At 44.9% G+C, this 12,429-nt stretch overlaps 1 protein-coding gene across 3 annotated transcripts in view; it reads right to left on the bottom strand.

Moving 5' to 3' along the window:
- Positions 1-6,231: 6,231 nt before the first annotated feature.
- Grin3a (glutamate ionotropic receptor NMDA type subunit 3A) overlaps positions 6,232-12,429 on the bottom strand; it is a 192,894-nt gene continuing 186,696 nt past the window's right edge. The window contains exon 9 of one of the 3 annotated variants that reach the window (XM_032907677.1): positions 6,232-9,106. In XM_032907677.1, the coding sequence (XP_032763568.1) occupies positions 8,707-9,106 (400 nt within the window). In that variant the 3' untranslated portion in view covers positions 6,232-8,706. The remainder of the gene's footprint in view (positions 9,107-12,429) is intronic. The other 2 variants (XM_032907678.1, XM_032907679.1) reach the window with 2 other exon arrangements.

Raw genomic sequence — 12,429 nt, 5'->3', positions numbered from 1 at the left:
AGCCTCTGAGGCTGTCTTTGTTGACAGTATTTAGTTAATGTGAATTAAAGCAGTTTTCTCCCTTCCCAGTTGTTTTGAGTCTATACTGAGGAGAGACTACTTAGTTCTCCTCTATAACTCACTATGGAGGTAAGAGATTGTTCCCTGGTGGCTTTGGGTGAGAACTTTTGAGTTTTATAGAAACTATCACAGCAGAAGTTTTCTCTTCCTGATAAAGGGTTTGTATCAAGTAAATCTCTTCTGGTAATGGTCAAAGGCATGTCCCCTGTCTGTCCTCAGCAGGCTTTGTGATGATGAATCCTACCATTCTGTGATAGGGATTTAAGAATGAAACCTAGTTGTTTGGGGTTCACTTGGTTATCAAGAGTAGCCATTGGTCTGTTGATCCTGCTGCCAAGAGTATATACTTATGTGTTTATGGACACCCAGCCATGTTGACATTAGGGCCTACTCCTAGACATGACCATTGCATTCACTGCCAGGACTTACTCCCCTTGCTGCTGGCACCCAGAAGGTAAGCTTGAGCATAACAAGGGACCAGCTAGGCTGAGAGCAGCAGGAGGTTACGGCATTAGCAATTCATGTCATTTGGCCTAAAAAGCCAGCTGCCTAGTATCAGGATAGCATTAGCCTGTGTCGAGAGAAGCATTCATTCTCTGGAAAGCTGGGGTAAGAGGAGGCTCTAACTGAGAAGTCGAGGTCCGGTAACAGGGTGAGTCCTCAAAGTCATTTTCAGGAAATGTTCAAAAGAAGCTATTTTCAGGAAAGGTTAAAAAATGGTGATTGATTGATCCATCCATCCATCCATCCATCCATCCATCCATCCATCCTTCCTTCCTTCCTTCCTCCCCTCCCTCCTCCTCCTTCCCTCCTCCTTCCTCCTCCTCCTTCCCCTCCCTCCTCCCTCCTCCCTCCCTCCCTCCTCCCCCCCCTTCCTCCCCTCCTCCCCCTCCTCCTTCCTCCCCCTCCTTCCTCCCTTCCTCCCTCCCTCCCTCCCTTCCTTCCTTCCTTCCTTCCTTCCTTCCTTCCTTCCCTCCTCCCTCCCTTCCCCCTCCCTCCCTCCCTTCCCCCCTCCTTTCCTTCCTTCCTCCCCCTCCCTTCCTCCCTTCCTCCCTTCCTTCCTTCCCCCTCCCTCCCTCCTCCCTCCCTTCCTCCCCCCTCCCTCCCTCCTCCCCCCCCTCCCTCCCTCCTCCCTCCTCCCTCCTCCCCCCTTCCTCCCTTCCTCCCTCCCTCCCTCCCTCCCTTCTTCCTTCCTTCTTTCCTTCGCACTGGAGTTTCTTTGCCTACGTGGGAGGTTGTGAATGAATTTCAGGAATGCACCTGGAATTTCATGTCACATTTTGTTTTGGTTTTAATTACATGACTTAACAGCTCTTCAGATCCTGAGAGGAATTTCAAAACTTGACATTCTCCCAAAGTTAGAAATAACCACACGACATCCATAAGAAAATTACAAGGTAATATCTTTATGGGAAAGTTTCTCAATTTAAAGTAGAAAGCATTATATATTTTAGAGAAATTCTTTCCTTCTCTCTTCCCTCCCACTCCCTTACCTTCTCCCTTTTTCTTTCCCCTGCTTTTTCTTAGAAATATTTAAGTAGTATTGACCAAAATCGGGGATGCTCAAACTGAGGCATATGTCTTATATTAGGTTTATCTCTATTTACTCTCAGGGATCCCTTTCAAAGGTATTGAGCTGTCTCTGATACTAGCTATTACATTCTTTATGGATATCGCTTGGGTACTTTGTTTTTTCTTATTATCTGTTCAGATTACTAGCTATCCTTGTCTTTCAAGGGCAGGGGAGTGCTATACTTACAGAATAATATGCATACACCATTTAAATGATACATGATTTGATAGTGCCAAGAAAATAAAGTGATTGTCTTCCAGACCTACGGCGGGATGGTGGTATTTATTCTTGTAAGAAGAGATAAAGTTTCATGCCCATTATCATTTGTTGGTTGGAATGCCTTTTTATTTTGTATTTCAAGATTTTTTTGTGGGGGTGTTTTTGTTTGTTTGCTTGCTTTTGCCCGAGGACAACCAGTTGATTGATAAACCCAAGTCTCAGTGCATCTAAGGAAATACTTTGATGTATGTAGTATTTGAAAGAGAGTAATTCTCACAGGCTAGTATATTTGAGTTCCCGGCTGGTGGAACTGTTTGGGAAGGATTCAGAGGGGTGGCCTTAATGTAGGAGACATGTCACTGGAGGAGGGGGTGAACTTTGAAGTTTCAAAGTCCCATGGTGTTCTAGTAAGCTCTCTGCCGTGCTTGTGGATTGAGAAGTGAGCTCTCAAGTACTACTCCAGTACCATGTTTGCCTGCTGCCATGGAACTGAGTCCCAAAGTAAATGCTTTGTTATGTAAGTTGCCTTGATCGTGTTGTTTTGTCACAGCAGTAGAAAACCAACTAAGGCAGCTGGTTACTATCCTTACTTTTGAGGATTTCCACTAAATCTTGGTCCCTTCCTGACATAGCTGTTAAGGTCTTTTAACCTGCTCAAAATTCCCAAGATTTGGATCTGGACCGGACAGTGTCTTAAATCCCCAGCATGTGGCAGAGGCACGCAGTACTCAGTAAAGGTGTCTGTATAAGGGGCTCCTTCCTTCTACCAGCCGTCCAGGTGTCTGTCTTACTGTACCTGTGTGTGAACTCAGTCCGCTTTTTTTCTTCCAAAGTGCTTTTCTTTATACATTAACTCTTTAAATTTCAAATATTTATGACTGAAAGTTTAATTTATGGTAATAACTAAAAGAATTGTTGGGAATTTTGAGGTTAATATTTCTATAGAGACAGCCTGCAACAATTGGAGCTTCTCTTAATATAGACCAGCCTTTCTTTGAGTGACAGTGTAGACAATATTGGAGCCATAGAACCAATAGGTAAAATAATGATGTGCCTAGAGGGTTTCAGGTTACTGCCGTCAGTGAAATGAGATGATTTGAAAGGTCAGCGTGAGGACTGAAAAGGAGCCCAGACTGTTCTTTAGAGATGAGGCGGCAGGCTGTGGGCCCCTCGGGTGAGCCAGCCACTCAATTGGCATGTGACTCTCAGACGTTTACTTCTCTTTCATTCTCATTGAAAGAAAGAGGGTAGGGGAAGATGGGGGGAGGGGGGAGAGAGAATAGGAATGAATGAATGAATGGAGAATGGACACTTAAGAGCTTATGATCCTTTGATGTATATGCCCTATCGACGTAGGGATATATGCAGTGTATCAGGGTGATCTTGGTCCTGCTTTTCTCTTACTCCATAAAGCTTGTACTTAACATTTGTCATATTGAAGTGTTTGAAGTCCTCCAGGTCCCTAATTGCTATGGTTTCCCCATCCTGGACCTGTGCACAATTTTCTTAAGATGTTTGTCACCTTCCAACTATGTCTCCATACTACTAGCACGCACACATTTGCACCTGTGAAACACATGAAGAGCAGGGTGTCATCTTTGCTGCTGTAGGACTTAATGTGCATTAAAAAAACTTTATGGATAAATATGTGTATAAAGAGCAAAGAGCACGTGTGTGTGTGTGTGTGTGTGTGTGTGTGTGTGTGTGTGTGTGTGTGTGTAAGGTTAGAGGACTCGGGTGTCAATTCTTGCTTTCCATCTTCTTTGAGTCTCCCCCACCCCCATCCCCTTGTGTTTTAGGCTAGTTGACCTATTAGCTTCCAGAGATTTTCCTGTTTCTGCCTCCCATATTGCTATAGGAGCACTGGGTTTATACATACATGCTATTTCGCCTGCCTTTTACATGGATTCTGGAGATATGAACTCAGGTTTTCATGCGTGCATGCGGTCACTTTACTACTGAGTCATCTCCCTGGCCTTGATGTGCATTCCTTTATCAGAGTCCACACCACATTGTATTGCTAGACGTATATTTCATACTATGTTGAGTCTTATGGGTCCCTGAGATCAGAATCTCCCATTACCTTGCTATCTCCAGTAACTTGTCTTAATACTTGGACCCCCGGAATGAATGATGAAAAATGTCTTGAAGAAGTTGGCAGTTTTATTAGATTATAGCAAGCTCATACTTTTATGAGATTTGACTTGGTTATATTTCAAAAGAATGTGTAGAGAATATGTCAGGCTAGAAGATTCATGAGGGCAAGTTTGCAAGCTGCTGAAATTGCTTGGATTGTCAGAAACTGCCTGCATGGCTGTGGGGCTGCTGAGGTTTGAAGCTGTTTGTACCAGTGCTTGACAGGGCTTAGAAAGCAGAACAAATGCAGATAGTTATTTTTGTCTGCTTGGGTACTTGGCTATGAGTCTTGCGTCTGAGTGACCAAGTGCAGCAGTCATTTCGGCTTCCGTCTGCTCTGTAGAGCTGGTTGGTCAAGTTGAGGCTTGGGTCAGAGTAGGACCGATTAGAGATATTGGAGGAGGAGCAAGAGGCAGGCATTGAACAAAATGCTGACAGTACTGTTTTATGGCGGTGCTCTGTGCACACGAATCTCGACTACTGTTGTTAGTTGTGGGGCCTTGGGCAGGTCATAAAGTCTCTGACATGTTTCTTCCACCTGTAATCTCTCTGACTTGCTTTTCCTACCTGTAAACTATTTGTGTTTGACTGTTGTAGACTACATCTGAAGTGTTTAGTATCACATGGCTGTAATATAATCACACGGTTAAATGAGACTTCATTATATTATAATAAGTGTTGGCTCTCACAGTGTGTTTATAAGGCCTGGGAAGATCAAGTTGAGAGAAAGTCCCCCAGGCTAAGACCATACCTGCCCTGTCCACTGTTGAGGTGTAACGGTTGGTGTGTAAATGGAAACTAGGATGTTCTTGTTGAATTACTAAAGGAGTAGAATTAGGGCAGAGGTTTTGGAGACCCAACGAAGACGTCCTTTTCTCCCTACAATGCCTTTCCCATATAAAGATGCTCCTGCTTCCCAGTGTCCAGGTTCTGCTCTCTCTCGGCATTGCTTGTGCTGCCGTGGATTAGACAGAGAAACCTGCATAAGTCACCTAAGTCTTACATCAGTGGGTCCCTGTGAGGAAGGGGCTGGGACTGAAGTATTCTGATCCCCAATGAATGCCAGCAACACAAGGGAAAGTGAAGTTTCTGTCTGAACATTTATTCCACAGTCATAGAAACCGAAGATGGAAAAGACCTGAGGACATCTAGTCCATCCCCATAGTTGTACAAGAAAAGTGGCTGGAGCAAAACAGCCTGTTCACGTCACGCCCACAAGACAGCGTTTCAGTTCTTGGAGCGGAGCAGTAGCACACACACTGAAATGAAGACGCAGGGCAAATACTCTTCACAGACCTCAAGGAAATACTGAGAAGCACTTCATTTCCATAAAATGACTGGCAGCTAAACAGAAGAGAGTGAGGAATCCCTCTGCTGGGTTGTTTGGTGGCAGGAGTGGGGAGTAGGGTCGGGAGAAAGGCATAACAAAACAGTGCAGGAGGTGGAGTGGTTTTACCGTCTGGGAAAGCGGTCTCGCTGAAGACTCAGTGGAATATCTGGCTTGATTTTCCAGACTCCAAAGTAGTTTCTTCTCTTCTTGATCCACACAAAGTGGTGGTCAACTCTGCCCCTAGGCTGTAACAGACCCAGCACTGAGGAGTTACCTCAATGATACAGTTGTGTTCTGAGTGGCTCCACGTACATTTCAGAGGGGTGGAAGGGAAGCAGCCATTCCTATATAGGTTTGTGCAAATCTTATGACTAATAGGAAATCCAGACACATTACAGACCCTGACTTCCTAGGTTCGTATGGCTGCCTCCTTGGCTATCTGGCCTGTTCTAACTTATGTTTTTGTTGGAGGAACACTCTTTCTTCTGTGGCAGATACTCTGTGGAACCCTTACTTTCTTATTCAAACAAACCAACTTACCCAGTTCATGCTTTAAGTGCTTCCTGTGCCAGGCCTTGGAGAAAAGGCTTGGAGTGTGGGACGGTTTGCCATGTTCCATGTTTCCCAGTCCTAGAGCCTGGCTGGCAAATGGAGGCTTTCCTGATCCAATGAAATAGGAGCGCAGGAGGCAATCAGTGTCTTAGCTCATTCTAACAGCCCTGTCCCTGGAACTTCCCACTGTGAGCCTGACGGGTGAGTGAGGGAGCGGAGGGGCCAGCAGAACAAAGGTTTGGAAGGACTCTCCCTCTCGTGAAATCTTTGTACAAAACACAGCACACTGTTTCACAAATTGCAAAACACTGTTCAATTACTACCATTAAATTTTTTTTTTTTGTTTTTTGTTTTTTTGGTGTTTTTTGCTATTTATCATGAAACTGCTTCACAAGCAATTATGTGTTTTCTTTACCCAGGACAAGAAAGCATTTTAAGCAGTGTTGACAGCAGTAAGCCTGCTTTACTCCTGCTGCTACTTGCTGCACCCTGGCCAGTTTGGTCAGGTAGTTTCTCCTAAGAGCGTGCACTGGTTCTCTGCTCTGTGGGTAGGCAGGAGACTCTGCCATCTGGTCACCACTGCTCAGAATGCCTCAGTAGAGAAGCTTTTAGATAAACCAGATGTACAAAAATCCAAACTTACAAAACAGATACCTTAAGGGATAATTGGTTTGCATTACAAAAGGATTCTTTACAAAAGAATTCACCTCTGTGTTCCCTTAAATAGCTAATAGAGCACAGTTGAGATAGGAGTCATTGAACAAATGTCCATGGACTACGGGAGCATGGCTGTCGTGTGAATTGAGGTACACTATACATCAGCCTTGGAGGCTGAACAGGTATCCAGGGATGCTTGGAGCAGAGACCCCAGGGCGTTGTTACAGATGGGTGGGATGGCTAAGGGATGGAACCCGCCACAGGCAGCTGAGGCCTGCTGGGGTGTAGGGCATTAGGATACTGCAAAGTCCTTTGTTTTCAGGGCTTCTCCCCCTTTCATTGAAATGCTTATTCTATTTTTAAAGTCCCCCGGCTCCTCTTGAATATCTGAGCTTACTTGCAGTCCCAGGTTTACCCCTCCATTTAACTCATTGTTCAAGTGTTCTGACTACAACTTAGGGCACTATCTTTATGTGGGAGTCTGTGTAGCTCTTGGTGGAATGCAGATGTTGTGTCCCAAAGTGAGAGGAGTTGTGCCACTGAAGCCCCTTTTAATGATCTGAGCACTGCTTAGGACACTGTTGCACACTCATTATAGATATTACAATGACTGGAGAAGTGAGAACCTAAAAACAAGCGGCACTGACTGATCAACAAGAAGGTCTACCTCAAATGGAACTCTGGTGCAGGGTGGGGATGTGGAAACCAATCAGTAGTTGGGTGCTGAACTAAAAGGAGAAAAAGCGACAGGCTCTCTGTCCTTCTCACATGCCTCGAGGGAGCCAAACTTCCAGAGCAGTGCTTCTCTGAGAGTAACTTTAGGACTGTGGTGTGTGTCCTCAGGCATTGGCTCGAGTTAGGATTCTGAGCCCACCTCTAGGCCCTCCCAACATTACTTCTGGTTAAGAGTCTTGGCACTGTGATGGCGGCCTTAGATGATTATTTAGCCAACATTTGGGAACATAAAGAAGTCTAGAGAGCTCATGTTTCCTTTCTTCATGCCAAGCAACTGTGTGACTAGAAAGTGATGCCTAAACAGAGGGGAAGCTAGGCTGATTGCATCAATCTCTGAGGGCATTACATGGAGCCAGGAGGGTAATCAGACTAGAACTGACCATAACTCATCGGAGACGAGTAAGATGGGAGATGGTAAAGCAGGGCAGACTCAAGTAGACATTTGTGATGTCCTCTGGTTGCTTCTGGGGTTCCTCAGACTAAGAGGTGGCCACATCTGAAAACAGCCTCACCTATGGTATGCAGAACGTTTCCCTTAATATAGTGTCAGCTCACGGACCCTGTTACAGGCATTAGCTAGGTGGATAGCAAAGGTTCCTGTGAAGGACAGGGCCTTGCTGCTTCTGTCTCCTTTATAGAAGGCACACACTATGGTGGAGGTGCTTAGTTCCATTAGAAGTATAGTGCAATACATTCTTTAGCCATTGCCTTTCTGGCCCAGGGCTTTATTTTAAAAGCACCCCGTGAGTTGCCAGTGCACCATCTGCCTGTCTTCTGCTCCCACTCTCCATTCCTTTCCCGTTCATAGTGGTGCGTCAACATGTTCCTACTAAAGTTTAGTCAGGATAGGCTCAGAGATCCAGAGCTGCTCAAACTCACGGTGCCAGCTTAGCCAGTCAACCTGTGATAATTCTGAGCTCCATTTTTTTTTTTTAAATGTATCCGTTCTGTCCCGTTTTCCTGGCTCCTACCCTGCTCATTCAGAATGTTAGATCAGATCTAGATTGGGGAGTTGTATCAAATCTGCAACATTGGATAATTTTGTTTTGTAGTGATATTAAAAACCAACCCAGTAAGACACAGGTATGAGCGACAGCTTTTTATCTCTTGTTGAGGTGCAGAGAAAGGGCTAAAAACCAGAAATTTTTTTGTGGCACCAGGTGAAAGGTTGAGAGGAGCCAGAGTTGTCTGGCAGCTCGCCGATCCCCTCAGACAGACTTTACTCCCGACTAACCCTAGCTTCCTACCATCGGAACGACTACTACCCTGAAGACCTGGGGGCGTTTGTGGGAAGAACCGCTGCTGCTGCTGCTGCATCTTAGGCACAGAACAGCACACTTCATTGCCAGACCCCACACCTTTGTCAAGGAATATAAAAGGGCTTTACAAAGTGTCTCAAGGGCTTCAGAGTACCAGGGGCTGAGAAAGTGGGGAGAGACACAGCCTAGGATTCACAAGTCCGATTTGTCCTTTGATACTCCTCCAGCTCTGTCTTCCTGCTTACAGCCAACTGCAGCTCCTGGCGGATCACTTGGATCTGCTTCTCCAACTCAGAGAGTTCCTGCATCACGGAGCTCCGAGTTACATTGAGGGAGTCTGCTTTCCCATTGGTGGTCAATGAGGCAGGGAGCTCTCTTCTCCTCGGAGGGAGAGGGATGTCCTGGTGGGCCTGGGTACCCAGCTGGTTTTGTCCTTCTTCGTCATTAAAGATGTATTTTCGTTGGTTGTCATGACTCAGATTGGAAGTATTCCATACCATGAGCTGCTGGGGTCCCAGGTTGGACCTAGGAAACAGAGACAATTCAGAGTCCCCTTCTGTCTTGCAGGTCCATCTTCTCCATCTGCTATGTGAACAGCAGAGAACTAGTTATATTTGTAGAACTGAAATCACCAGGTCATGAATGGACTGCCTGCTTAGAATGTCATGGGGTTGGTAGGAGCCATGAACTGGGTTGAAGGTCTTACCAAACCCTTTGTTGCTTTGAAATTAGAATTGGATATCTTCTGATGAAATGGGAAACGTTATATTGTCTTATGAATAATTTGAAGTAAGTGTGTGTGTGTGTGTGTGTGTGTGTGTGTGTGTGTGTGTGAGAGAGAGAGAGAGAGAGAGAGAGAGAGAGAGAGAGAGGCAGAGAGACACAGGGAAGGAAGGAGAGACAGAGAGAGACAGACAGATAGACAGACAACTAAGACAGAATAGACAGGACAAACGTGTGCTGAGGCACAGCATGACATCCTGTGTTTTCCTCTATTACCTTCTGTCTTACTGCTTTAGACAGGAGCCACAAAGTCACCTTTAGGCTAGCCAGTAAGCTCTCAGGATCTGCCTTACCCACTCCCCAAGGCTGGAGTCATGGGCATATATAGTCAGGTTGGGCTTTAACTTGGGTGCTCAGGATTCAGCTCAGTTCTCATGCTTAGTTCTCAGAGCAAGCACACCTGCTGAGCCATCTTTTCTACACCTAGGTGCATTCTTATACCTTACCTATAGGCAGTGGTTAGAAAGCGGTGCTGCCTAGAGACATCCTATGACTAAAGATTAAGCCCTAGTAAGAGTGAGAGATCTTTGTTCAGAGATAGTGCTTAAGCACTGGTTGGTTGGTTGGTTGGTTGGTTGGTTGGTTGGTTGGTTGATTGGTTGGTTATAGGTTGATAATACTTTATGGCTGACTTTTAGTCTTTCTGGGCTATACTAGGCTTCAGGGGAGAATGAAGACATTAACAAAGGTTTTAGCAAAGTGTTTCTCATTAGAGGCGACTATGTAGGTTGAGAATGACCAGTCAAGTTTGATGCTTGCAAACAGAGCATCTTTGCTCCTTGCTGAGGTGATAATGACTAGAAATAGATTTACAGTTCCTTTAGGCTTTCACATACCACTTGCCACTATCATGGAGACTACGGGAGGGAGGGAGCTGGGCAAATTTCTAAATACACCTTGACAACTGGATGCAATGAGAAGTTTCTCACTGTGAGAACAGCTTAATCTAAGCAGTGTGACTGCTGATTCCTTCCACCCTGGAGGAGAAGCAGGAGGAAGAGGAGGAAGATTATGACCACTTTTGCAGTTTACCACATGGTGCAGCACAGTAGGAAACCCCTATTAAGTCCCTGTGTTTTGTTCCCATAAAACGGAATCAGCTTTATTTCTGGACTCCTAATTGCCCGAGAGTGGAAGTGGAAACCCTGGAGTGGGAAAGACAAGGGGAGGGGAAATGAATAACAAAACACAAAGACTTAGAATGATCCTAGGTTGCTTTGCCCAGAAGTGGATTGCCAAGGTCATCTAAGTCTTTATTCCTTTTTAATCCATGGCCTCTTTCCTTGGTCTGTGAGGTTTAGCTTCATAACATTGTTTGAGACAAGATGTCACTCTCCAGCAGAGGCAATCCTTTTGTTTTTGTCTCCTAAGTGCTGGAATTTACAGGCAAGAGCCATCACCCTTGGCTTTGGTCTCTATTTATTTTAGGCACTAGGAAGACTGAGAAGTTCCAGGCCTAAGTTTTTAAGGACCCCACACATTGTCATTCTCAAATCTCTGCAGGTACCGTGCAAGCCCTTATTGACCTATTGATGGGTGGCAGGCCTGGAGAAAGTCTACAGGGTTCCAGCAGAGGACAGTTGATCAGGCTGCTCTTAGCTGCTTTCCCCTTTCCCCAACCTGGTTACAGATATATGCAGGAGTCGAGCTGAGCCGATCCATAGATCAGTAAGCAATTCATTTCTGTTATTAAGAATTTGGGTGACTTCTCACAGAGCAAAAGCTGACTGAAACCTATCCAAGGCGTTAACACAAACACACTCCAAACCCCCTGGTCAGTCCACATAGTTGCTCTTGTTGAAATCTCATAGATGTAGAGGGCGCCAGAGTTCACTTTAATTGTGTCATGGTCTGGGGAGATATTCTACACTGATTCTACCTATAGCTGCTTCCCAGACCTTAGAATCAGAAGTGATATGGTCAGAAGCTTTCTTCTAGCCTCTCACTTTTCACACTGAGTAAATCAAGAATTTCATATAAAAACTCTCTTGAAATATTCATTCATGTGCATTAAATGAGTGGTAGATAATGCATTAAAGTTGCCTTGGTCCCATGGCCTAGAATTTCTCCAAGGCACCAATCTCACGTTCATCTTCCATTCATCTCTCCCTCCAAATTCATTCAGTAAATGTAGAGGACAGAGGAGGATGCTGTGTCATAATGGTATGGACACTTGCATTTTATTCTTAGAAGAGAGAAAGGCAGCAAACCTGACTGTACTGCTGTAGAACGATTGACAGTAGGACAGTAAGAGAGTCGTCTGCCCATTTTACTAGACTACAGGTACCATAAGTAATCCTAGAGATACCTAGTAATACCTAGAGATTCACAGGCAGTCTGGTCATCCAAATCTTGGAGCATCTATGTGGAAATCTAACAGAATAGTAAGCAAAAGCTGGGCTTCCTTGTAACACACTGTGTTAGCATCTCTGTGCTCTGGTAATCGATGTGTGACTTTGAGTTACCTGTGAATACAAGGTGGTTGGTGCTTGAGCAGTTGAGGCGTCTAATTAGAAGAAATGGGTATTTCATAACAAAATGAGCCAACCGGCTTCTCTGGAACAGTTATGTAAGAGGAAAGTGACTTCAAACACAGGGCGTTTGGAAGGTTTGCGGGCTGAGTTGCAGGGAGATTGTCATAGGAAACAACCATTCACAATATTTTTCATCATTTATAGCCCCAGTACTAGAGTCCAGTCTCCAGAGCATGGCCAGTTTATCAGAATCATTCCCATTGTTTTCTAAAACCTCTAGTCACAGAGCACTCCCAGCAGCCCCTCTCAGTCTACGGTGTCCCATGTGCTGTCACAAGTCTGTTAGTGACAGGTCGAGGATTAATTGGGTCACAGTGATAAAGACATTCTGTCTTAGCTCCTTGTCAGAGTAAGGAAGGGGATCTGCAAGAAGAGTGGGTAAGTCGAGTGAAGAGAATCATTCGGCTTTCAGCACAGGTGAGGTAGGTATATAAGAGTCCCATTAAAGGGTCAGGGTCACTGGAATTCTTGTTTCTATTCCTGGAAAAAAAATGTTCTGTAATTTAAAGACAATATTTCACAGCTATGTCGTCTTTTTTTCCTCTGATTAAAGAATTACAGAAAAATTTCTCTAGGGTAACAGAACGGCTG

This window comes from Rattus rattus, chromosome 7, assembly GCF_011064425.1.
Source record: "Rattus rattus isolate New Zealand chromosome 7, Rrattus_CSIRO_v1, whole genome shotgun sequence".
In the NCBI taxonomy this organism is placed as follows: Eukaryota; Metazoa; Chordata; class Mammalia; order Rodentia; family Muridae; genus Rattus; species Rattus rattus.
This window is presented reverse-complemented; position numbering and strand designations above follow the sequence as displayed.